The following is a 26361-nucleotide window of genomic DNA, read 5'->3' on the forward strand; positions in this document are numbered from 1 at the left end:
AGAAAAAGAATAAGAGAGAGAGAAACGCTTTAGAAGCTTTGCAAAGAAAAACCATGGTTTCGGTTTAGCGATTAGTAGGAATGGGCATCATTCGTTGCTTCATCGCTGCCCCGCTCAGTTTTGGGCGCTGTTTTAATTGGTCATTTTGTAACTTGTTTTTTCTTTAATTGTTTTGCTGTATTTTCTTTCCCTTACTATTATTTTTATCTTTCCGTTGTAGTGTACTTTATCTCCTCCTAGATGATTAGATTTGTTAGATTTTAGTGCAATACTATTAGTGATTTATTCTCTTTTTATACAAAACAAAAAAAAATATATACACAAAATACACAACATTGCAAAAAACCAAAACAAAACAAAAAAATAAAAAACGATCGAATGAAGTATTGGGAAGTGTGATAGTGAATAGAACAATTGGGATGCATGAATTGTTTAGAAACAAACAAACACACGATGTTTTTACACTGGGCGCGTCTGTTTTCCGCTGTTATCATTTAAGACAGTTGACATTTTATAGACTAGAAACTACGATTCGATTCATATTAGATCGGCGTAACAGGTATTTTCGTGTTTAAAACAAGCGTTTTAAACATACATAGATGCCAAAAAAGACAACACATTAGCCCACTTTCTTGGTTTTGTTTACATGATTTATTGAAACAGATTTGACTTTTTGATTCCACGTTATGTATATTTTGTATAATATATTTGTTTTCCCCTTCCGCTAAGCGCTAGGCGTTTGTATGCCTCACTAAACGGATTCACTGGCATACATGGTTGTAAAAAGAGATACTAATAGTTGCTTTCTTGTAACCATACGCGTACGCGCAAGGTAGGCGAGCTACTGTTTGATTATCATTGTTTTTGCTTAGGTTATTAAATGACATACCCTTCGTGTGGCTACGTTAAACGATACACACACCGACCGACCGGTCTTTCAGATCATTTCCTTCCAAAGGGTTCAAATATCATTGTATACTTCCTGTCCCCATCCATGGTGGTGGTGTGTTTCACCCGTATATTCCTCTTTGTTCGCTGCTACTATGCTGTGTGTTCGCCTGTCTGGTTAAACATTTCTCGTTTTCTTTTCGCAAACTGTCTAAATATGTGATTTTTATCGAGAGAAAGTTGCTTTTTATAACGTTTTTATACGCCGTTTCCGTTGCTTATCTTTAACAAATTGGAAAGGATTTAACTGAGCTTTACTTATAAAAATGCGTGCTTCTCACTGTTTCTTGGTATTGATTTTCTTTAACGGTGATCATATCACTGCGAAACTGTGTTCTAACCGAGATGCTAGAGTGTTTGTTCAAGTTAAATAGTACACACACAATTCGAGCTACTATCTCGTTTTGGCAGTTAAGCACGCAACCAATCATTTCGCCAAACCCGTATGTCCGAAACCGACTACAATAATGTTATCTTTGTGTTTCCCCCGGCAACAACAACAAACAGCACGAGCAGCTAGTAGCTACTTCCGAGGCTATACTTAATACGTTTGGGCATTCTAAGTGAAGGAAAATTACATGCGTACACGACTGTCCTATTCTTCCGCAAGCTAAATGTAGCAAATTGTATAGATTATTGTATTGTATTAAATTGCGCCGAGCAATACACTTTCTTGATTAATTAATGCTTCTCCCTCATGCTTTTTCGGTTATTATGCTACGCATGTTTTTTTTCTCTTTGCTACTAACGATTAAATATGAGCGCTACACGTGTATCTTTATAGTTGTTCGTTACTGCAGGAATCTGCGTTAGACTAACGATAGATTATTATCCAAAGATGCATGAAACTCATGTAGAGCAATTGATGCTAATATAAATCTTTGCTGAAGCTCATTTGACAAATCTCTTCCCACCATCAACCGAGATCATCGGTACGACAGGAAGACGCTTGAATTGTTATGACATATTCCTGGGTGTACTATTTAGTTTCCGCATATTTGTACTTTTGCGTAAGCAATAACACGTTGCTGAAATTCATAATAAGCGAAGGAAAGCCAGCAACCCATAATGAAACTCGTCGAAGAATAATGAATTCTGACCATTCTCCGGTTTGTTAGCTAGTAATTGAGACTTTGCGGCTTTGCATCAGTACTCCGATTGATGTTCGGTTTCGTCAGCTAGTATCGATTGCACTACGTTCGCCATTTTTTTTTTCCTATCTTCCTGTCGCACCATGGCAACCCAGAATCCATATTTTATGCTACTTGATGGGTGACAACGTTTCCTACGTCATTGTCATTCATTTCACTCATCATCATCATCATCATCATCGTCAAGTTTCCATTGATCCACTTCCGAGATGTGTTGGTAAATACGCCAATTGACCTATTTTTAGCATTTTTCCAATCGATCACCGGTGTACCATCCGCGCTGACAAGGGAGTTTTCCAGCAGCCACTGTGTTCAAGTATCATTATCCTTCTGTTACATCTTCACCAAGCCATTCTCACGGCTCATTTAGAATCCTTTCTGGTGTCATGTGGTGTGTGGGAAGTACTGATGAGGGGTTTGTTCGTTTCGCCGCTAATTTCATTTTAAGTTTCTGGGCAAAATTCAGCACAAACAGAAAACAAAACCATGCGGTACAAATGCATAAATGGTAACAATAAATACTGAAAGAAGCGTATCCTTTGGCTCGTCTATTCTTTGGTATTGTTGGCAAGGTGCGGCCATCCATTACACCGTAACCTGCACATTTTGCACCACGGTCGAATATTCCGTTTTTGAAGGAACGAGATAAAATGCGGGAAATATTTCAGCCCCGCACGGACACTTTGTGGCTGGAGGAGATGAGAGCAAAACAGGAAAAAAAAATCCACATATAGTATAGAACGTGGAGGTTTATTGTGGAGGTACTTACCCATCACCCAGTTGAAACTGCCCAACTTCACGGTACACTTTGGGCAGTACAGCCGACCCTGCGTATTTCGGTAGATATCCGTCATCCAAGCAAGCGGCTCGATGAAGAATATTTTGTTGCACATCGGTGTATCCTTCTCGGACGATCGGTTGCTATGCTCACTGCTAATCGAACTGCGACGTACTTTTTCTGCCAGCTCATTCATCCCACCAACAGAAGCGACCGTACACGCAGATCCCGTTGCCATGGCACCGTGCATTACGTGCTCGACCACAATTCCATCTCCATCCTCGGGTTCGTCGCTCGCACTTTCCTCCTCGAGTGTGGCTTCCGGTTCCCGGCCAACCTTGGCCGGCGATTGTGCCGTCGTGGCCGATTTCGGTTTGTGCAGCAGCAAGTTGCTCCGGGAAGCTACCACACGGCGACACTTACGGCACCGATAAACGTACGGTTCGGGCGATTCCTGTGTCACGCCGGGATCGGCCTTTACCACGTCCATACACTCCGTCGGCAAACGTTTCGCTTTCCGCACGTTATCACCGGCTAAGCGCAGACGGAACAGTTTGTACCGTTCGTTGGTCCGATCGATCCGGTACGCCATACGGCCGTACAGCTTGAGCTGATTCACAAAGCCCGGGTTCGGCATCACGAAGCGCCGTTTCGCCTTCACACGCTGGTATGCGGCCTCATAGACGAGCCGATACTTTTGCATGATGAACGCGATAACAATCGTGGCACTGCGGCTCACGCCGAAGTAACAATGCACCAGCACGTGACGACCCTCTGCCAAACTGTCCGCGATAAAGCGATTGCTGTCCTCGAAGTGTCGTATCAGGTCTTCGCGCGGTACATCGGCTGCCTGTATGTGGCGCACGCGAAGATTTGGATGATCTGTTATGTGCACTGGCAGCGGCACGGAATCGATCGACAGGATGCTCCGGATGGTGTGTTTCTCCAGCGTGCCAATGTCTGCGGCAGCGGATGCATTGCCCAACCACAGCCCGGGTTCGATTTCGTCCAAGCTTATCGGACCCGCGTTGAAATCTTCACGCGTTAGCACTGCGGCCGGTTCCGGTGCCCGACGCACACCGGTGGACACTACCTTCGTAACGACCGCGATACCCTCGTTCATGGACATGCTGCTGGTTTGACCTATCTTGAACAACCGCCTCGTGGATGAATCTTCGAACAGGACTACACCGCACTCTTGTCGCTTGGGGAACACACTGATGGAAGCCTATGAATTTTCTACACGAACGGCGGTGGAAAATGGGGCCCGAAGCAGAATTAATAACTAACTGCACGAAACCCGCTCACTGGTTCTGCTGATCACGCGCGCTCGCTTACCAGATGGGTTTGAATGGTGCTTCAGATTTGAAGGAGCGCTCGTTTTGCGGGACGACTTCCTGTTTCCCAGACAACTTCGCAGTTAATGGGCCTTTTTATTGTTGCTTCGTCAATTGTAATTCCTGTTCCGGTGTGCAAAGGGAAACTGCGCGGGGAATGCGAGCGAGTGCGTGCGAACAAAGTTTGTTTTGTTTATTTCGGTGCGGGTGGGTGGCGGTCGTGGAAAATCGATGCATTCCACGATGTGACGTTTGTTATCAGCGTTTCCCGCTTTTTTCTTTTGCACACTTTTCATCCATTTCGAATGACAATGATGACAGTTACGCAGGGGGAGGTGTTGGGAAATTATTGAAGAATAAAGTTAATTTAATTTATAGAAATATAATTAGTTGTATAAGGAAAGCGATGGACAAATTATAAATATAACAACAAGCGAATTATCGTTGGAAAATTTCAAATTTGCGGCATGTAAACACAATCACAGGATTAACTTTTTTAAACACGTGTCTCATACGATTGCTTTGTTCACACTATAGCGGCGTTCTGAAAAACAAAAGAACTACATAAACATCAAACAAAATAATGGAAAGATATTAAATAAAATCATCCCAACCAACCATGCCGGCCGCCCACAGTGATGCCGGTACTGGAGATTTCGCGAAAATTCCGAGAAGAAACAACTGTCAAAATTTGTGTGTTTCAAGACAAACGAAAAGCGTGAAGCTGGTCAGAACGCAAGTGCAGCATCTAGTCCATTCGACCACGCCGTATCAAATATCCTGCAGTTCCCCGAACAACTATCTCATACAAGAATGTCTCGTGACGCGATTGAAAACGTAAGCGAAACAGTGCGTATAAATAAATGGCGATTGTTTCTGGTACACGGTTCCTTTGTTTCTACAGCTTACGCTAGACCTGGAGGAGATGCGAACGCTTGCAGGGAGTGCCCAGCGCAATCGGGTGCAACAGATGCTAGCAATCGACATTCGCAAACTGGAGACGGACATTCAGCGCCAGCGGGATCTTTTGGCCGCCCAGGCCAGCAGCGAACAGAGCATCTCCCGACCGGTACAAACATCCGTGCCCGGTGATATCCGCCGGTACCAGGTGGAGCTGAAGGAGTACGCATGGGATCAGAGCGACAAGTTTATCAAAATATTCGTTACCGTCAACGGTGTGCAGCAGGTGCCGGAGGATAACGTGAATGTAGAGTTTACCGAAAACTCATTCCAGCTGGTGATAAGCGATCTAAACAATAAGGATTACATCTTCGTCGTGAACAATCTGCTCAATCCGATCGATACGGAGAAGAGTTACCGGCGCGTCAAGTCCGACATGGTGGCAATTTATCTAGCCAAGCAAGCGCCGACGAAGTGGGCACATCTTACACTGACGGCCAAACGGCTGCAGGACCTAAAGGACGAACGGTTCTCGGATGGGAAGAAGGCTACAGCTGACGATCCATCATCCGGCTTAATGAACATCATGCAGAAGCTTTACGAATCCGGTGACGCGGAGACGAAACGCACCATCAACAAGGCATGGCATGAATCGCAAACGAAGCAAAAGGGTATGGGTATGGAATAAAACCAGGCAACCGGGAGGACAATATACATATGCATAGAGTTCGAGCGCAACATGGATATCCATTTCATGCCGATTAATTGAGTAATACATTATTTGTAAAGCGATGTTTACATTCAAGCACGGTCTAGGCGTGGCCGCTGTCACCTTCAAGCTAAAGCGATGCGCGACATTTGCCATCGGTCGCGCTGCGGTCGTGCTTGCTTCAACATAAGTCTGAACGCCGCTTATGTTCTAAACTGAAATAAAGTAACAATTACGTATTCCACATGTACCTAGGAGGCTTCGTTTTCCTAATAGCGTTAGGGCAAGCGTTAGGGTCAATCGAAGTAAGCTTGATCGTAACGTATCCAGTTAAACAGAAACCTTTACACCGTTCGGTAGACGACACGTACTCTAAATTTTTCGTGACAAAAGAGAATTCTAGTTCTAAACAATGGCCACTGCAGAAGCTGAACAAATAGATACATTACAACGAGCGTCTGCAAATGAACCAGTAGCCGAAGGACAAGAAGCAATTTTGTCCAAAATTTCCGTACTGACACATTCTAGCGAGTCCAAGTTATCGGCCATTATTGAAGAAGATAGTACGCCCAGGGATAAATTTTACACCACAACGAATTTCCAGAAAGAGCGGTTAGAACAGTTGTCCCATCCAAAGTTGCTACATCTAGAGGAAACCTTGGGAAGATTCGAAAATATCACGAAAAACCATGAAGTGAATGAACGGATAGTAAAGATAAAAATGCGACTACTAGAACTTCGGTAGGTATTTCAGAGATGAGGACAGATTTTATTTCCTTGCTGCGAGTTATCGCTTTTTTTTCTCTCCAGAAGATCAGAAAAACCCGTCCGTCAGATACGCACAGGGAAATCTTCCATCGAATCACAAAACGATAGAACCTTCTCAATATCACAAAACACGAAAGAAATTTACAGCAATCTACAATCCAGTCTGCGGAAAGCAGCCTTCGAAACATTGGTTAAACAAATTTTCGATAAATTGCCTAAACTGTTAATTACGATGGAGCAAACACGTGCCCAACAAACGGCGCCGGAAATGAAGACTCTTCTGGATACTTTACAAGCTACACTTGAGCATTATCTTGGACAACCGACGCAAGAGCATGAAAAGCGTGTGTACAACTATCTTTGCTATGGATTGGCAAAGTTTATAGAAAATGTCATTGAAAATGTGCACAAAAATCAGCAAGAAGACGAACGAGTTGCTCAGGACGAAAAGCCTGGCAATGGGCACCTTACACTAGCGGTTCAACTTGCTAGGAAGGCTTACAAAGAACGTCCATAAGTGGTGTAGGCGGTGATCTTTTTATGTAATCGTAGTAAATCATTGTACTTTTTCATTAAAAGCATGAAGAAAACCTAAAAAAAACATTGATTTCGTTGTTAACATGAACGAAAGCGATTTGCAAAATGAAACATTCGAAACAGAAATGCACAATGTGCAGTTTATTATTGCAGTTTTACTGCAGCAACAGTCAGCTGTCAGATTTCTAGGAATTTTGTTTACATTCTATGACTCACACGAATTCTCGCTAGATAAACAACAGGCAGCGTCTCACAAAGCCCCAATTTGAATTTGTGAAGGTTTGTACCGAAAAACAAGCTAATGAGCTGGTAGATTTTAAGGTACGAATTAATCAATACATTGTCGTGCATGAAGTGTGTTAACAAACATGGAGAGAGAAACGTCCAGCGAAGACGTTGGCAATGAAATGGATGGTGATGAAACAGCACAGGATTCTTCCGCTGGTGATTTTTCTGCCAGCGAGGATGAATGGACTCCGGCAAAGGACCAGCAAACTAAAGGTGGCGAAACCGATACCAAACGAAAAGGGAAAGAAAAGCCGACCAAAAAACCGTAAGCAAAATGATGAGTTTGTCCATTTGCCAATTGGGCAAGGGTACGTACGTTACAAGTTAACGTTTACTTCCTCCACAGTGTCGGTCCGGCGCGGGTTTCCCGGCGTATAGCTGCTAAGAAAGGGATTATTCTACCGGAAGAGCACGACAATCAGAAACCGGTTAATGTGTCAACTCCAGACGTAAGCGACGATGAATCGGACAGTGAGGAAGTAAAGAAACCGACGAAAAAGGCTAGACGAAGACCACCGAACCGAGGTAAAGTGAAACCGCCGCGAAATAATACACTGTCCAGCGATGAACCAATCAAACTGACCACCTTTACCGTGGAGGAACTGTATCGCAAATATCGCCCCGATCTGGCAATACCAAGCACGTCGAAAGGACCAACGGTACCTCCAGTAAAGCGACGCAAACCAAACCCGGAAGAAGCAGATGGTACGGGGAATGAATCGGATAGCAGTGGTGATGATCATCTGGTCGACCCAAGTGAGTTGGATCTGAATTCGGATTTTTTTCGCGCATCGGAGCAAGAAAAGGAGCAGCGGCAAGCGGTGGATCTATACTTCGACTGCAATGCTGGTGTCGAGCTGACCGATTCCGATTCTGAAGAGATTGATGCGGGTGAACAGATTGGCGGTGCCCCGGGTGCGTTGACAGTGGCAGAATACAGAAATCCAGCAGATGCAGAGCTGGGCAAAAAATTGATTCAACAAATTAATCAATCCAGCAAAGCATACATGCAAATGGTTCAGTTGGCGGCAGCGGCTACTGCACGAGCTGGCCAGGAAACCGAGAACCCGCAGGCGGGACCATCCAAAACAAAGACCACTTTGAATGACCGGCAGGGAGAAGATATTGACAAATTGTTGGTAGCTGGTGAGAAGCTGAGCGGTCGAGGAGGTAAGGGTCTAACCACTGGCTTCGGAAGAAATGATTTTGTAAAGGTTACACCAGCACCCCAAGCCCAACAGTCTGAAGTGTCAAAGGAGATTGAAATTACGCTTAAACTTGCTCCGGATGCGAACGGCAAGGTAGCATCATCGAAACGCACCTTCGATGTACTGACGGCATTGAAAAGGTTTATGAACCGGGAAAAGCGCAACAGCCAGAACCATGTTCATAAGGTAGCGCTGCTTTGCTGGATCGGTCACGGCACGCATGTAAACAATGCACTCCGCAAGCCTTCATTGATGCGTTTCGCCCAAAAGAAACTGCTTCCCGGTGTAATGGGTCAAACGAGCAAGGTAAGCCGCCCAAACGGCCTCACCAATCTGCGATACTTCCAGGAACTGACACGCTATTACCGACGCACCGTTACACTTAAGGACGATACAATGTTTTACCGTCAGCGTGAACATCCGCCATTGGACAAGTTTCTTATATTCGCGATCGCCAAAAAAGTTACCTACTGCCGGCGTGATTACATTCTACTCTTTGTGCTGATGCTCCGAATATTGGGCGTTTATGCGCGGCTCATAATTTCTCCACCGGTGCCTCCGAAACAACTGCCCTCCGATCAGTTGTACCGGATGAACCCAAAAACCCCACAGGAGCTGGCAATGGAAAGGAAGCTGTTGCAAGATTTTCGTCTAGCGCCGCGGGACAGTATGGTGTTCGTGGCCAAACAGAAGCTACGTGCGTTGATCGCCAAGCAAAGGGATACGGCACAAACGGGTAAGACAAGCAAACGGCGAACCGTCGGATTCACCATACCGCAACTGGATGGCGGTGCAGACGATCGCATGGCGGTTGTGGCCCAGAATAAGAAGAAAAAGTTGAAGCTTATGGCGGGATCGTTTTTGAAGGTGGAAAGTAATCGACCCGATCCCCACAGACCTGATACGGCAGTGGAAACAGACGATCAACGATCTTCGGTGCCGAATGAGGTGCAGCAAAGACGCGAACGAATATTGGCAGCATATCGTGCGAGGGCTGAGAAGCTTGCGAGTAAAAGAGAGGCTCAGTCCAACGGATGCAACAACGTTGAAGATGAAAGGAAGAAGAAGAAAAAGACGAATGGAAAAATTGGAGTCGATTACTGGGTGGAAGTGTTTTGCGAGCATGAAGATAAATGGATCACGATCGATGTGTTGAAAGGCGATGTCTACAAGCTGGAAGATGTTGTGGTACGTCACCGTGGGAATGTGTGGTGTTTGTTTAGATATTGATCCTTTCTCTTCTTTCCATTTGTATAGAAACAAGCGACACAACCGATCGCGTATGTACTAGCGTGGAACAATGACGGTACGATAAAGGACGTATCGCCACGGTACATCTCTCGGCTCGGTAGCAAGAAGAGCAAACTTCGCGTGGAAGATGCCTGGCTGGAGAAAACCCTTCGTCCTTACCGTGGTAAACGGAACAAGCGCGATCTGATCGAGGACGTTAAGTTCGATCGTTTGCTGAACAAACGGCCGTTCCCGGAGCAGATTGGCGAGTACAAAGCACATCCTAAGTACGCGATCGAACGATATCTGTTGCGAAACGAAGCCATCTACCCGCCGGATGCACCCATCCTCGGTTACATACGCGAGGAACCGATCTATTTGCGCGACTGTGTGCACACGTTGCACTCGCGTGAAGCATGGTTGCGCCAGGCAAAAACGGTACGGCTGTACGAGGCACCGTACAAGGTGGTGAAGGCGAAGGCAAAGTACGATCGTTTTACCGGTGCTGCTATTACCGGGCAGACGATGGAGCTGTTCGGTGAATGGCAGGTGCAAGACTACGAACCACCGGTTGCGAAGGATGGGCTTGTCCCACGCAGCGCGTACGGCAATGTGGATCTGTTTCAACCGTGCATGCTACCGAAGGGTACGGTTCATCTGCAGCTACCCGGACTTAATCGTATCTGCCGACGGTTGCGCATCGATTGTGCACAGGCAATTACTGGGTTCGAGTATCGGTCCGGTGGATGCCAAGCGGTGTACGATGGGTTTGTGGTGTGTGAGGAATTTCGCGATCGAGTGTTGGACGAATGGTACCGGGAGCAGGTGGAACTGCAGGAGAAGGAGGACGAACGGCGTCGGAAGCGTATTTACGCAAACTGGAGACGATTGATAATGGGTCTTAGCATACGGAAAAAGCTGAAAGATCGGTACAATTTCGATAACATGTAAGCTATTAGACGAAGTAAAGCACAGGACGGCTCGAAAGGTGGCACAGAACAATTTTCTATTAGCGTTCTTTTCCGAATGACTTTGACATTACGTGGATCTTTCAATTCTTCTTTTTTCAATTTGGCTCTCTAATCGTTATCAGTCTTCGCCTGGCTTGACTATTAGTATGGATATTTGTGATTTTATAATTGTTCATAGTTATAGGGCACACGATTCAGCCGAGTCTTGTCTACCAAAAGCGGGGGTCTTGTTGAATCGTGCAAAGGGCGAATATTCTTTATTATTATTGTATTTCGTTTAATTAAGTTTATGGTCTTTTCATAAAGGATTCTAATTTAATGTAGGCCCGCGTTGTCCACCGTAATACGAATTAACGATAAGAATTCCTTCCCGGTTAGTTTGAATAATGAAATATTTCACACGAGTGAAATATTTTTTGCATTATGCAAGTTTAGCCTGCTTGGATACAATCGTGGTATGAAAACGGATAATTGAGACGGTTGAAATCGAGTGAGTGATAGACTAAAATGTAACCCAAAACCTGCTAAAAATGAGCTGTAAAGAGTTCTTCAGCATAGTTGTTATAATGTTTAGCTATTATTAGCTTCAAGCGCCACCATGTGAATATAACTTATATTATTAAAATATTGAAGAGTTCAATATTTGGATTACTCGATAGACAAGACTCTGGTTAATTTAAGTAAGAGCTCATATAAATTTCTCGAAGTGGTTGTGGTTTTCGGGCTTTAAATAAATAAGTAAAGTTACCCAAACAGGTGCGGCAGGATATGATGCACTTGGATATTTGTATGATATGGTACAAAAAGCTTATAGATAGATATGTCCATCACACACTACGAATTTTAAAGCATATAAAACAAAAAGAATAATAAATAACACTGGGCAAAACGAACTAGTCCGGCGTTATGGTTCCATCGCAACCATCCAACTCATCCCACTGCCGATTGCGCGTGAGCTTAGGAACCGTGAAGAATCTGGTCGACATTTTGTTGCCGGGTCGGGATAATGGTAGCGTCCCCTGAGAACAGATACCATGTGCGGTAAGAAATTGAACACAATCTTCACCCTCTTTTTCTGGATGCTGTTCCTCGTTCTCGTCCCGCTCCGATTGCTCCACTGGCAGCGCAGTCCGTGTGGCACTTCCGGAGGGTTCTTCAGCCTGCGCGCAGTCCGCCGTGTCGTGCAATTTCTTTGATGTTGTCTGCTGCTGCCACTGTAGATGCCGCTTACTGCTGGAAGCTGTTGTCGCTTTTCCCAACCCACCGATAGGGAAAAAGTCGCGATCCCGAAACCGGGCACTTCCGCTCATAAACGCAACCTTCATGTTACGGCGTCCCTTCCGGGGCCGTACGGGAATATTGATGGAATTCAAACGAAGCGTAACCTTTCGCCGCACCGATGATGATGGCGGCGGCGGTGGTGGTGGTGGTGGTCTTCCGCGTGCATCACCGTCGGGGTGTGGTTTTGAGGTGGTCGATTGAATCGGAATGTGAATCTGCTCACCACGGTGTCGCACTTTGCCGGTAGATAATGGCAGTGGTGCGGCACGGATGTCGTACCGGCCGGGTGGTGGACGGAAGAACGGCTCGCAGCAATACTGGTCGTACGTGTAACAACATGATGCAGCAGAACGGGACATCTTTCTGGGGCCCGTGGGCTGTTGGGAGCGCGATTGCGGTTCTGGGTCGTATTGTCCAGGACCGGGATCATTCGGGTCTCGCCGGCATACTGTCAGTTCAGATATGGCCAGCCGCGTTGTTGGACGTTCGTTCATTCGGTCACCTGTGCAGGAGTGTACGAATTAGTATTTAAGATGGAAGTGTTTGTTCGACGACTGAAAGATGCATGGAGTTTTCTTTCGGAAAAGATGTCTTACACACAGTAATGCATGCATTAGAAAAGACCCGATGATTTCAGCAAATTTTCATACAACTTCTCTGTCACCTAGTTGCGTATGCAGACCAATTTCAAACTTTGAAACTGTCCTATGGTATACAGACAAGACTTGATTGCGTTTTTTTAATAACTACGCAACTGCGCTCTATTACTTTGTACGAACAGCAGGCTCCACGCAATAAACAAGAAGTTCTACAATGCGAGATACCTTGTGTTCCCTGGATATAGTGAACATTGCTTTCATGTATCAAGAGTTGTTCATTGTACAATGCAGTGGAGATCAAATGAGAAGATCGAGAGCATAGTGACCTCATCGTACTCGCTAGAGATCGAAATCACTAGCCACGCCAATGAAGAAGTACTTCAATCCGTTGAGATCTTTCACATTTAGGCAGCACAGGCAATCACCCAGGGCAAGCGACTAAAGGTGGAGATCTTGAAATGTTTTTCAAAAGAGGGAACTTGTGTTTACGTCTTTCACACCACAACATTTCCCTGATGAAGGCCCTTCAGTTGCAAAAGATCAGCAAACAGGAAAGTATGCCTAGTAGCGATGATTTGGAAAATACATGGAAACTGTCGCTTTGATCATGAAATATCACGCGAAAGGGCGATGAGACCGTTTGGACAGATCTAATCTGGCACCAACCCTCCCAGTGGTCCTCATATCCTAACGATATACCTGTTTGGGGAATTTTCAAACGGAGGATCTACTCGAATACCATTTTCCATGAGCGGGCCAGGGGATCGCCAATACTGCGAAAAAGCTGAAACAAAAGCTTACACTTAAATTCTCATTCGACGCTGCTAGCACTCCGAGGCTTTATTAAACAATTCGATCTAGCGACCATTATTGCGTTCAGTTTGATCGCTCTTGAATCGAAGAACAACGTTTGATGAAGAGTAAAATGAATTTATTAAAATGCGCTCCCTTCCACCTAACTTCTACAGCTGCCAACACTTCACAAACACGTCACACATCTCGCAGATGCCGGAACAGCAATGAAAACACAAATTCTCTCTTCCTTAAAAAGAATCAAAATCACTTATCCTTGTGTGGGTTGCGTGAACGAAAATATTGCGCGTCTCATAAATCAACATTTGTGCCGTAAGCTTTTGCGACAAAAAAAGCGTAAGACGACTTGCACACACGCGGGCAAAACACGGCATATAATCCCGCACACGTCAACGTGTCCACCATTACGGGATCACGTTCCGCTCCACCAACCACGATGGGGAATGCAAATTACGGGCAATGCAATGAATGGAAATGATGATGTTTTCGCCACTTTACACCAACGTGTTCCTGCCCCTGATGCTGTTTGTTAGGTGCTCTTTATGGGGTTTTTGGCAACTGTGGGGTGGAGTTTTCCTATTTGTTTGTTTTTTTTTTTAAAAGCAGTAGTTCATTGTTAGTTTTTTGTTCATTCAAATAAGTATAGTGTGTTGATAACACAATCAATAAGCATAATGTTGTTTGCTTTTCTTCTTTTACTTTCTTGTTATGTTTGAAATCAAATACAAAAAAAATAGAATACCACCCTATATTCAAGAAATAGATTTCCATAATTTTAACAAAAAAAAAAAATACATCAACAACAAATTATTCATTCACACATCGGTACCGACGAAACCAGGCCAATGGCGTCTTTATGGCTGGCAAGTTTGCTAATGCTAATGTACTTTGGACAATTTTTTTCCCAATCTTCGGATGGTGCGACATGGTGCGAAGGGGGGCAGCTTGTGCCCTAAGTGCTGGAAATACGTTTAGTATTCCGATGTGTGAAGGTACCCCCGCGGGTGTACAGGCAAAACGTGCAAGTAAGTCACAAGCCAGCCACCACTTAGCGCCCGTTGGTCCGGGCGAATGACTGGAATTGTAATGATTTCCAATTTATTTGCATGCACGCTTATGGACACGTACAAAAAAAAAAAAAAAAACACACACACACACACACAGCGAGAGTGAATTAAGGGTGTGAGGTTACGTTCCGAAAAGGGATTTCGGATCTGAAGAAAACGCTACCCTGAAGGTGGTTGATGTAGCATAAATCATCATCCCTTACGAGTAATGTACCATTTGCAGCTTATCGCACTATTGCATAGAATAATAAGTGGGAGAAAAAAGGTTTAAAGCACCAACAACTCCACCAAAATTTTGTTCCAAATTGAGGCACTTTTAGCAATTATTCATAAGAAGAAGAAAATAAAGCAGAATTATAAAAATACATTACAATCACAGCGGCGAGCTAGTGTGAAAATGCATTACAAAATTGCAAGCCAAATTAGGAAAAAAAAGCTTGCGCGTTTACAATTTAGCGCAAAAAGAAACCCCAACCTATTGGGGGTCGAGTTGGTGGGGGGGCTGGCATGCATCGGCAGGGTTTAATTTCAAAAGGGCCGCTCATCCGCTTACTATTCATCCCATCAACTTCGCTCGTACATCATCGCACAACCGGATATGTTTTATTTGCCAAGACTTCACCCTGTACTCCCCACCACCCCACACCACACCACACTACCCCCCCTAGTTCCCAGTTCGTTTTCCCCGGTTTTTTAATCCATTTCACCCCCTTCCCGACGGAAGAACTCTCTGCGGAACCCGGTTGCTAAGGGGATTCCCGTTTTTTTTTGTTCAACCGTCCTCCGCACACAGTACAAGGAACGTTCATGTAAAGGATCGGGTGGCCCTGCCATGCCATGCCATGCCATAGGCGGGTTGGAGTCCGCTTTTCAATAGATTCAATGATGTGTATATATTTGATGCACGTCCCGTGTCTGCATGTGTGTGTGTGTGTGTTCGTATGGTACGTTTGGTCTGACGCACAGTTAGCCTTCCATCCTGCCACTAAACTAACCCCCTCCCCCGTCGGTTCAGGTCTTCTGTAATATAAACGATGAAAACGAGGATCACGGTTGCCTCCGTGGCCGTTACTTACAAACACACTCACACACGAGAAATACTTTCATATTCATACTGCTACGGCTATAAATCAAGACTCGGGAACTTGGGTTACGTTGTGAGTGTGTGCTTTTCTTTTTTTTTGGTTGTTGTCCTTTCCAACAACCTTGTCCCCACAACCACCTTCACCCCTCCCATATCCCTCCACCCCGCCAGGGGGTTCACGCTTGTTGCCTTTAGCATCTTCTACCTCTACGCCAAACATAAACACCCATCCAATTTGCTGCTCTTTGGTCATGGTCCGTTGGTGTGGCCCCCCTTCGTGGGTGGGGTGGGTGGATGGGTTGGTTGTTTGTTCGACTTTCCGATTTTCCATACGTTCTTCCGTGTTTTTTTTTCTCACACGAAAGCACCGTCACTCACCCACCACCGGCCGGGTTGTGTTCCGTGCTTCCTTCCCACGGTTGCACGGATGGCTTTCCCCGGCAACCTTCCCAACAACCTGGCTTATCAAAAAGGAAAAGCATCGGGTGGTTTTCCAGGGAGCGGCAAAACCATCGACATTATACGTCGATGACTTCGTGTGTGTGGCGCATAAAGCACCGCCAGTTTATGCCACTGCCCAGTGCATGAACCGGGTTTGTGTTTATTTAAAGCACTGTTTTATGTTTTATCGGTTTCTAGTGTGGCCCATAAAGCAAAGCAGAATTTAGCGGCAAGAAAAGAAATGGAACGTGAAGGCATGCATGCAGTGGTCCGCGCGACCACCGTATGCAGCTGGAGCTGACTGCAGTCACACATTCGGCAGCACTATGAATGCATCTTGCAGAGGTTACTGACCCAAACTGACACCTTTTCCTCTTCCTCCACGAAAATGGCCATAAATGGTATGGTCGCTAGGCTCACGGTCACCAGCGGGCATGGAATACAAATTTTCCCTCAACACAACCCAAACGCTGGGGTTTTTTGTTTTCAAATGGACGCGGAAAAGTCAACCGTGCATAAATACAGTACTTACCGGGTCGTATTTTACCGACAAAGTATTTGCTCCGGTGCAATAACTTATTCATCTCGGCCGGCAGGCTGATCGCGCTGATCGTGTCCAGATGGCCGCTAGATTTGTTCCGTTTCGTACCGGTGCACGTTTCGTGTCGCGATGGTCTCATGCGTCCCTCTGCGATTGGCATAACGACAAATGAGCGACAACAACAAAAAGAAAACGAAAGGAATTAAACCAAAGAAGGGCGAAGAGAAAATGAAATAAATAACCCTATTAGGCAATTACGTGTGTGGGTGCGCGATGGTGTTTCGTTTCGTAAAATTACACTTGCATAATCTCTTTTGCATGGCGGATTATAACGCATTATTGGTGCGTGCGTGCGTGGTGCGTGAACAGGCAAAACATCAATCCGATCGGGCGTGCGAGGCGTGAAAGTGTATTTATAGGAACCCGTTGCGAATCCAATTAACTATTCATTGTGGCCATAATATCCCGGAACAGGAGTGCAGCGAGTGCGTACGGACCGATGGTGAGGTGTAACCCGGGTGCCAACATCTACGCAGGTATGTGCCCCACCTGCATTGTGTAGAGCAGCTCGGAAGGATTATGCCTTCCAATGCCGGTATTTTCGAGCAGATGATATCATTGTCGTTGAATTGCATTGCCAAATTGACGATTGACACTAGAGTTAAGGTATTTTTGTCCACATTCTTCTTCATTGGTGATTGCTCTGGGGACATTTTTATGTAGCTTCTAACAGACCACTTTACTTAATTTTATGATGAAAATGCTGAAGAAGAAAAGCTGAGCGTAATCAAGAAGACGGATGATGGACAGATGGAGAAGAAAGATGGAATAAAATACGGAATTTTAGGATTCTGATACGAGCGACCCGGTGGTCTATTAGGTAGCGGCACCGGTCTTCACACGACAGGACCGGTCCAAAATCCCATCCGGACCAATCCTCCTTAGAGTTCATCATATTAAACGCCGAATTTGTCCCACCAAATGTAAAAGGCGATGACGATTGGAGACGGATACGATTTTGGTTGTGGATTTTATCTTTTGGTAGATAATCTTGCGGCTTTGCATAGCTCATAATACAAATCGTCGTGTCTGTCCCACCGTGACTCGTAGTACAATACAAAAATTGGAACTGACAGACAGGCTACCTACCGCAAACAGATTTAATATACGTGCTTCTGTTCTTTCCCTGCGCAGGGCGTCTGCGTAACTCAAGTTTCTATTTTCCATCCGAATCCCATGTCAGGAACCATCATTCCTAATGTGTTCTTATTCAAAGGATCAATCATGACAGATCAAGATGAAATTATTTAAGAAATTAGTACATGGAGTGCTGGTTTTTATCAGAAAAACAATATAAGATAAAGCTAAAAAAAAGTACTAATACATAGAACAGAATCTGTTGTTACCAGAGAATTTATGCCCGTACGCAGGACATTTACACAATGGACGACTTCATCCCTCGGGATGATGTTGTTGGACCGAAAACCGATGGGAAAGGTATAGCACAGCAGGTCTAGTAGTCTAGTAGCCATGTGAAGCTTAATTCCCGAGAGTGTTGATGGAGCATTAATTCAATCATTAAAAATTTTAACAAAACCCTGCTTTCGAGCATTTGGCGGAGGTAGTTTAACGAGCTCGCTGTTCAAACCGGGTTGTAGTTTACCAGAGCGAAATGCCAAATCGCGAATGACCATCCTAGCAACCAGCAGCTAATCTACCCGGTGTGCATCGTGCTCGTTAAATGCATCAAGTGACCGAGAGTAACAGAGTCCGATTGCTTACGGGGGATGATGGAGTACTGTTTGCATGGAGTTTGCAGAGGTTAATGGATGACCAGACCTGATATCGACCTTATGCTTATTTTTTGAGTTGCTTGTGAACTACTTATGTTGTGTAAGTTGAAACCCTTACTGGTACTGCTAACTATAGTAGTATTGTGTTAATTGTGTTAGTGTTTAAAATTATTGTGGTATTAAATTAAAAATTTTAAATAAACACAACATGCAAGAATAGAAAAAATTGGTACATCCGCATTACCGAATTTTCTTGTGCAAACGCAGATCATTCAATTTTTGCACGAGTTAAAAATCGAATTAACAAAGCAATAAACAAGAATAAGGCCAACCTAAATCCCGCTCAATGTTACACATCCCCATCTATCTTGTCCCTTTCACCGGTTGAATAAACGGAATGAAAGATTGGCCGGAAATCTAACCTGGAAAGAGTGGTTTGCGATACGAAATCGCCATCACACACACACATACACACAACAGCGCGAGAATCGCTCGGTTACGGAAAAAAAAACTACACACTTACCTTTAGTGGGGTGGCCGTCTCGTCCCCTGGCACCTGTTGAACGGTTAGCCAAATCGGCGATACTTCCACCTAATCGATATCTGCCGCAAAATTCACCACCGTCACCATCATCACCGTCATCATTATCGTCATCGCGTACCGACGGAACACCGGGGTAAGGGTAAGCATCCCGAGCACCGGATAAGCAACGGAAGCCAACATGAACAGAAAGAAAAACCGTAAAAGAGACATATCGGAAGAGTGAAAGTGAGACTACCGGTTCACCGATAGGGAGGAAAGGTAGCAGCGATATAAAATTTTAGAAACGAGGATGGCCCACCCACCCTCCGCCCACCGTTGAGCACTTAAAGGAGCAAAGCTTGGGTTCTATTCGGTTTCCCTTTTTTTTTGTTGGCAAAGCAGCAGTTGAAAGCAAGATCTAGGAAGGATCTAGAGAGCAAAAAAAAATCGGCACAGTAAAGCTGAGCACGTGTGTGAGTGTGTGGCAAAGTGGTTGAAAAATGGCAGGCCTTCAAAAGGCAGACCGAAAAGCTGATTCGAAACGCAATCGGATCCGATCGGATCAAGGTGATAAACATTAGCACACGAGGGGGAGAGAAAGCTACTACCTGGCTGTGAGGCAGCAAAGCAAAAGAAGGGACAAAAACGTTCACTCAAAGTGGCCTATCCGCACAAACGAGATGGAAAATTGGTCGTTTCGGGGGTGTGCCAGGTGTGCGTGCCGGGAAAAGGATGATGGATATCGATTCGGTGAAACGCACCCCACACGGGGGGTGGGTGGAAAGATAAATTTCATTTCTGATTCTCCATAGCGTGCGCGGTCTCCTCCCGCTCCCGGCGCCTGTCAACGTCCTGCTTCCGCGCCCATCGTTTAAAGCAATCGCCTACCCGGAGTCTTTCGCTGGAGACATTGCTTTTATGGTGAAAATTCAAACCTGCCACTGCCAAACAACGAAATCGAACCGGCGGAAGTAGTGGAGTAAAAGGAAACGAACTCCGAAGAACTCTCGTGGATCTTTTCCTGTTCTTCCTCAGTTTTTGGCTCTCACAGGGCTGCTTGTGATAAAAATACCCAATGGAACATAAATGGTAATAAAAAGGGAAAATTTAGATAAATTTGATTGAGTGCCGCACGTGAGAAGCCTAAGAACGGAGCTTTAGGAGACAGGGAACGGCTGGATGCGCATGTTGGGTAGCGCTTTGTGAGCTTCATTTTTATTGTAACTGCATAAATTAGGCGAAGAGTGGGCCAGGTGGGGGAGTCCAGGGGGTCCTGGAAGTGAAGGCTTACCTGCCCGGTGGTAGGGACCACTCCTTGCGCCCATCCCGAAGCGGTCTAGGACAGCGGGGCCATTCGGCACGGTGCGCGTTACAGCGACGTCTTGGGTGGACCGCCAGCGCACCGGATTGGGGTTGACTAATTTTAAATGACTTCTCTTTACGGCTGGTGCTGTCTGCAAGATGAAGAACGGAGTGTGTTGGTATAGCGAATGAATCAAGCCGATGGGTGAATTATCAACGCAATAGAAATAATATAAACGCTTGCATTGAATATTAATGCCGTCACCGTGTTGCAGAGGATGACAACGAAACGGCGGGTAGTACATTACTTAGCTAATCAGTTAAACCAGTGTTTTATAGCACAACAATGAAGAAAATATTGCTTCCAAATTAATATGCCCTAGCTTTGCTCAGACAATGCTTTTTTGCCATTATTTATTTTTGAAATATTGGGTACATAAGTAAATTTCCGGCCTCTGAAGGTCTCAAGGAATTTTAGGGGTTGTGCGAAAGTTATATTGATTTGACAAATTTCTCTCAACACTCTGGTAAATTAGAAATTTTGGACTCGGCCAAACAGAAACGAATAAAACAAAAAACAATTTGTGATCGATTGAATTGAAGTGAAAGGTGAAGGTGCCTTAAAGTGATTTTTGACTTTGTTTTTGTAGGGGTCCTTTGGACAACTGATGTTTGAGTTTCTTCGAGGGCCCCCCTGTATAACTAGCCTCCAAGTGGCAATATTTCATCTGTCGTTCTTCAATTCAACCGGGTTCTTCGGAGCCTTCGAAGCTCGGGTCCTCCCGCAGTGGCTGAATCCGCTATATCGATGATCCACCTCTGTGACTGACCTTGCTTAGTAGACTTCTGAAAATTGGCCATCATTTAGGTCTTAAAAACATATGACACCGGTGAAAACGTCCAAATATATTGATGCTTTTCCTTTAATAGATGATCAGTCAATAAACATGACACACGAGATCTGACATTCCTGTCCGTGATGTACCGGTGGTGTCTAATATTACAAATTGCTGGAAAGTTACTTTTGAACCCAATAAAATAATTCCACACAGTTTTATCTTTGCCTCTCTTTTCCAGAGTTTACTAACAAACTGCAATGAAACTCGATTTATAGACGGACTCATTGCATTTTCACTATCCTGCCAGCTGACATGCTATAAACTCTTCCCTCAACAACCGTTTCCGTCAACCATTTACCCGACCGCACCATGTACTGCTTTGAACTTTCCACAACAAAACTGCGCCAGGTAACTTTGTACAACGATCCGGGAAGTCTTTTGTCCAGGTGAAACGTTGCACAGAAAAGTGCATCATAGCTGGTTGCTTCGCCAATTAGCTATTTTATGGTTGGTTGTTAGTTCATCTTATTGTGTTTCGTGTTTGCGTTTGTGTCTGTCTGCTGTATGAACCCGATGTCACTGTACTAGACGTCTGTGTCTTGTGTAGTATGAACGTCTTAGTTGATCGATCGTAAAATTGTCAGTAAAATCGGTTTTCTGTCCCAATTGATTCCATTCGTTTGATAAAGTCAATTGTTTTGTTTCGGGCTTGACTCAATCAGACATTTGTGGACGATGGATGTGTATCTTCTGCACAACAAAAGAAGAAAATGGAGGTATGAAACGAGATCATAAAACATCTTTCGGATACCAAACGTTTGCAACGTGCGCTGCTCGTAAAGTATAGTTTGTAGACGCAATTTGTGTGATATGTTCGATGTGTAAAGTGTATTGTAACGATATAAAATTAATAAGCTAACAATTTACGAAATTTACACAGCTCTATATTTCCTCAACAATCTCAGCCGTCATATTTGCGGGGAAAAATTTTATTAGTAAAACTACAAGCCAAAGTGCTAGAAAGCGAACAGCATCAAGAATGCCATCATCAACGAAAACAGGCCCATCGCTTCGGACAAGGCAAAGCCAAGAATGGCGTACGAGAAGATCTGCTGTTTCAGCGTGGGATTGCGAGCGTACCCAAGGATAAGCGCTCCAAACACTGTTCCGATGCCCAGGCCAGATCCTCCAACGCCGATCGTTGCCAGGCTGGCACCAACGAACTTGGCTGCCGTGTCAACATCACGCCGCGGACAGGACGTCGCAAGGTGTCGGCTAAAGGTGGTGGATGCTCCAGCAAGGCCAAAGAAATTCATGCTTATAGGACGGGTCCGTAGGAAGGCATTATGTATATAGGGGGTAATGCCATCGTAGGGATGTTGCTGTGAAGTTGAGCCATGTTCTCTACTGGTAGCCATTATTTGGGGTGAATCTGCAAAATTACCGCAGGAAAAATATAAATTGATAAGAAAATAGAGTTTTCTTAGAGCCAGTAAATTAACCAACAGGTAAATGTTACAGCCTATTAAAATGGTCTATGTCTTAGGTTGTACTGTGCTTAAGTCGGAGTGTTCTTCATTTGTTTGAGGATGTACTCATGCAAGGATCGTGAATAAAAAGTATTATCTCGAATTTAAATCGAATCGTCGAATCATGGAATTAAATTCGTTTATGCTTCAAAGGAAAATAGTTAACTTACTTCTCTGTAATTAATTCGGGTGACTTTTTGAAAGAATTTGAATTTATTTTTAAATAAAAACATACGTTTTATATGAGAAAGGAAGGTATTTGCTATTAATTTTTCACCTTTTTGCTTAGATTTTGTGTTATAAACTAACTCACTAATTTGACGGCTAATTTTCCAAATACCGCATATCACCTAATCCGTGCATTAGAGGAACCGCGTATCTCGGGGACTACCTGTAATGTGTTTGTACTCAATTGTTACAACAAAGAAATTCTTAATCCTAAAAGAAATTCCATGTGACACTCAGATTAGCATTTGATCTAAAGCACCAACGCGCCACGAGATCAAAATTGATCTTGACCGACTGATCGTCTGATCGAGGAAGGCTAAACAAGGCATTAAACCAAAGTAGCATCAATGTATAATATTGCAGGTGCAATGCGTATTTCAATAGTAAGTTATTACATCACATAGTCATTTGTTTGGAAGGTATTCATATTGCAAATAAAATTTAGATCCTTATGAATAGAAATAATATTACTATAATATTATACGATAATATTACTGCTATAAGTTATCGGTTATCGTTGTCCGGTAGGTGCTTGTAGGAGGTGACGTCTAATAATGGAATTTTTAATTATCCGACTAAAGTACAAACTCAAGTCTAGGAAAGCCCCTGTAAACCGTTGTTTATTTTGTTATTCACGTGACTAAATAAAATGTCAGTCGGTAAGTAATTAACATAATAACTGTGTTGAGATTTTGTTGAAAATGTTGTTGATTCTTTCAGGTTTTTAATTTACCGAACATAAAATTCATTAATAATGGAAAAATTCAAATTCTTCCTAACTACAGACGTACCTTTCGTTAAATCATTGATGTGATATTTTGCCATCCGTTGCAGCAGTGCCATCCTGTCGTGATCGCTCGTCCATTGCTGCTTTGTCGAATTTTTCAGCGGAGCAGAATGAACGTTCAGTTCTTCGAATGTAAACAAGAAATAATGTTATTAGAAGATTAGTTTGCCTCGAAGCACATTAAGCGAAATGAAGCACACATTTGAAGCTCTAATTTGTTCCGGCGGCTAGCCTATCGACACGGCCGGTCGTCGGATGGGATGGATCAAGTTTCAAAACAGATATAATGTGATTTGCTTTTGAAAAGGAAATTTAAGATAACTCAAACATCCCAGCAGAGGGAACACGATGGCAAACTTCGCTGCCCGGGAAGTACATCGAGCAAACGAAATTCCAACGCCGAAACAACAAAGTCTCATCCGCTGTGGACAAGTGGAAAATGATTTGATAGCAATGGACCGGCAGACGAAAACAAAGATGTGCAATAAAAGTTGCGCCATTTTCGCCACCACCCTATTTGGTAGCATGAAGAAACTCGACCCGTGCTAGCATCCGGACACCTTTGCATACCCGAAAAACGTAATGACAAACACAAGGCTCGACCGGTTGAACGGACTCGGTGCTGATCTATCTCTCTTTTCGTAGTTACTATCATTTCCCCTGGCCACATACCCTACAGGTTCCGTCCCGACCGGAGCGATTCGATTGTTTCGCTTCATACCCCAAGGAAGGGAGGTACAACTCGGTCCAAATGGTAACAAACTTCGCAACTCCGGAACCGGCACCTAAACATAAAGAAAAAAAAAAGCCCCACCAAAGCCGTAAATGAGAAAAACAAACTTTCTCTTCGTGATCATCCCTTTGGCAACGGGAAAAGCGGTTAACCTCTTTCCTTCTTCGTGCCGGACAAAAATCATCCCGAAAATCACGAATCTTTGTGGGATGGTTAGTTTCCGGAGTAGGTTTTTCGGGGGCGGAGTGGGAATCGTTTCCCGAATTTACCGGTCCGGTCCAAACGAGCGGTTTGGAATGAATTTGAACGCACACTGTTTATCCCCGTGCTCGTTGTCCTTGGACGCATCGATGTATGTGTGTATGTTTGTATGTCGACCATTCCGTCCCATCCACCAACCGATGGCAATCTTTATCGTCTTTCCATCCCCCAAAATTTCCCACTTCCGACCAGATTGTTTTCCTATCGTTTCATGGCGGTAAGGTTACTATCTTGGTATCTCTCAGTCTACTCATCCCTTTTTGGCCGTTGTTTGCCGGTGTTGTTCGGAACGCTTCGAAAGTAAGATTGCAAAATGGTGTTGCATTCTTGTTTTGGTTTCGTGTGAGCGGGGGAAATCGAACACCGAAATGCGCCCTCCCGTAACAGGAAGCCGTACTGGCTACCGCAGCCACTGGGATGGGAGATCGGGAGCAGATGGGAAATATGGACTACTGTCGAAAGCACTACCGGGTATATATCTATCGGGCTGGTATAATTTTCTCACTAACTTTTGCACAGAAACAGCGGCAGATTGTAACGGGTCGGGGCAAATATTTGCTTCGAAATCGTTTCACTATCAATAAAATGAACGGATCTGGTGGGTGCCATCGTTTTCCGCATCATTTTCAGCACCTGCCGGTTTGTCTACCTGATTGGATCCGATAATCTGCCGGGGTTGGCCGCTAGGAAGAAAGAAAGGCAAGTTAATATAAGACAGATTACGGAAGGGGAAGCATAACACGTGGTGAGGGAGCAAGGGATGGGACGAGTGAATTGGTTTCCCTAGGCAAGGTGTTGTGAATTCTGGGCAAAATGGTTTGCGAAATCGGTACCCATAGCAACGGCACCCCCCGGTGATGCTTTCCATCCCGGAAAGCATCTTAATCTTGACCCATAGTTCTTTTTTTCTTGTTTGATTTGCTAGACGATATTTCGTTAGAGATTGATAGATTGAAAGGATTTGCGATGTGATGCGTTGCATTTTGAGTAAGGGCACAGTTTATGAATTTCCATTCGAGCGCAGAAGTATTATTACTTACTTTTGTTTTTGGATTATTGCAAAATAAAAAATGGAACTTGATAGCCCTGTGGACATTGGGATGAAGCGCAACTTACGACCTAGGCAGATGGATACACTTACCTGTGCCGTGTTAGCGACTGTGTCTTTCGCCGAGTGCCGAAATATCGTGCTATTTGAAGTACAGTAGATTGTCAATTTAGAAGTTTACTTGTGCACAGACCGGACCGGTTACTGATGATGCTGTTTCGGCTTTCAGGCGTTCAATTGACTCCCCCAAGATTGTCTGCAAAGTGGGAGTTCAGAACGTTTTCAGCAGCTGCGAGAAAATGATAGCTAAAAGTCGATGGTATCTACGATGCTCACAGTCAATGGAAGATTCATAGCAGAAAACGGTGTGTGTTTTTTGTTTTATTTGGTTGCCATAGTTGCTGTGTGTCGGAGAGGGGTTAAGTGAAAGAAAGTGCCCAATAACTGGACGAATTCCGAAAGAAAATAAAGCGAAAACGAAATAGCAACAAAAAAACAACTTGGGAGCCAGGTGAGCGTGAGATTCGTAGGGAATTTTTGTCGTTATAAATCGTCGTTAGGTTATATTTGTCTCGACACTTTACTAACTTTTCTCCTTTCTGCACTTGATTTGTCTATGATTGTCCGGAGGTGATCATTACTAGACAATCTAAAATTGAGATTGGTA

The 26361-nt window shown here is 44.3% G+C and overlaps 5 protein-coding genes across 5 annotated transcripts; 3 read left to right on the forward strand and 2 right to left on the reverse strand.

Moving 5' to 3' along the window:
• Positions 1–646: 646 nt before the first annotated feature.
• LOC128302818 (dual specificity protein phosphatase MPK-4) lies at positions 647–4257 on the reverse strand. Its single transcript, XM_053039671.1, has 2 exons — positions 2869–4257; positions 647–2788 (listed from the first exon to the last, which is right to left on the reverse strand). Exons 1-2 carry the CDS (start codon positions 4004–4006, stop codon positions 2685–2687), a joined length of 1242 nt encoding a protein of 413 aa, XP_052895631.1. The 5' UTR covers positions 4007–4257; the 3' UTR covers positions 647–2684.
• Positions 4258–4923: 666 nt separating this feature from the next.
• LOC128302846 (calcyclin-binding protein) lies at positions 4924–6073 on the forward strand. The gene is made up of 2 exons (XM_053039696.1): positions 4924–5051; positions 5119–6073. Exons 1-2 carry the CDS (start codon positions 5028–5030, stop codon positions 5800–5802), a joined length of 708 nt encoding a protein of 235 aa, XP_052895656.1. The 5' UTR covers positions 4924–5027; the 3' UTR covers positions 5803–6073.
• Positions 6074–6228: 155 nt separating this feature from the next.
• On the forward strand, positions 6229–7108 carry LOC128309446 (uncharacterized). The gene is made up of 2 exons (XM_053045841.1): positions 6229–6564; positions 6637–7108. Exons 1-2 carry the CDS (start codon positions 6236–6238, stop codon positions 7106–7108), a joined length of 801 nt encoding a protein of 266 aa, XP_052901801.1. The 5' UTR covers positions 6229–6235.
• Positions 7109–7496: 388 nt separating this feature from the next.
• Positions 7497–11575, forward strand: LOC128302741 (DNA repair protein complementing XP-C cells homolog). Its single transcript, XM_053039602.1, has 3 exons — positions 7497–7681; positions 7763–9812; positions 9882–11575. Exons 1-3 carry the CDS (start codon positions 7497–7499, stop codon positions 10803–10805), a joined length of 3159 nt encoding a protein of 1052 aa, XP_052895562.1. The 3' UTR covers positions 10806–11575.
• Positions 11576–11718: 143 nt separating this feature from the next.
• LOC128309454 (uncharacterized) lies at positions 11719–25267 on the reverse strand. Its single transcript, XM_053045853.1, has 6 exons — positions 25156–25267; positions 23657–23776; positions 20259–20421; positions 18964–19047; positions 16643–16785; positions 11719–12608 (listed from the first exon to the last, which is right to left on the reverse strand). Exons 1-6 carry the CDS (start codon positions 25265–25267, stop codon positions 11719–11721), a joined length of 1512 nt encoding a protein of 503 aa, XP_052901813.1.
• Positions 25268–26361: the final 1094 nt, after the last annotated feature.

This window comes from Anopheles moucheti, chromosome 2 (assembly GCF_943734755.1).
Source record: "Anopheles moucheti chromosome 2, idAnoMoucSN_F20_07, whole genome shotgun sequence".
NCBI classification, from domain to species: domain Eukaryota; kingdom Metazoa; phylum Arthropoda; class Insecta; order Diptera; family Culicidae; genus Anopheles; species Anopheles moucheti.

Bases quoted from the DNA above. Each gene is read 5' to 3' on its own strand.
- LOC128309454 (XM_053045853.1), bottom strand. From the start codon at position 25,267: ATGCGGAAAACGATGGCACCCACCAGATCCGTTCATTTTATTGATAGT. The intron at 23,777-25,155 runs GTTAGTGAGAAA...TTACATTCGAAG, and splicing joins GCCGCTGTTTCTGTGCAAAA to AACTGAACGTTCATTCTGCT. The intron at 19,048-20,258 runs GTAAGCCTTCAC...ATTTTGCGGCAG, and splicing joins TGGTCCCTACCACCGGGCAG to ATATCGATTAGGTGGAAGTA.
- LOC128309446 (XM_053045841.1), top strand. From the start codon at position 6,236: ATGGCCACTGCAGAAGCTGAACAAATAGATACATTACAACGAGCGTCT. The intron at 6,565-6,636 runs GTAGGTATTTCA...TCTCTCCAGAAG, and splicing joins ATGCGACTACTAGAACTTCG to ATCAGAAAAACCCGTCCGTC.
- LOC128302818 (XM_053039671.1), bottom strand. From the start codon at position 4,006: ATGTCCATGAACGAGGGTATCGCGGTCGTTACGAAGGTAGTGTCCACC. The intron at 2,789-2,868 runs GTAAGTACCTCC...CATCTCCTCCAG, and splicing joins CAGTTTCAACTGGGTGATGG to CCACAAAGTGTCCGTGCGGG.
- LOC128302846 (XM_053039696.1), top strand. From the start codon at position 5,028: ATGTCTCGTGACGCGATTGAAAAC. The intron at 5,052-5,118 runs GTAAGCGAAACA...TTGTTTCTACAG, and splicing joins CTCGTGACGCGATTGAAAAC to CTTACGCTAGACCTGGAGGA.
- LOC128302741 (XM_053039602.1), top strand. From the start codon at position 7,497: ATGGAGAGAGAAACGTCCAGCGAAGACGTTGGCAATGAAATGGATGGT. The intron at 7,682-7,762 runs GTAAGCAAAATG...CTTCCTCCACAG, and splicing joins GAAAAGCCGACCAAAAAACC to TGTCGGTCCGGCGCGGGTTT. The intron at 9,813-9,881 runs GTACGTCACCGT...CCATTTGTATAG, and splicing joins ACAAGCTGGAAGATGTTGTG to AAACAAGCGACACAACCGAT.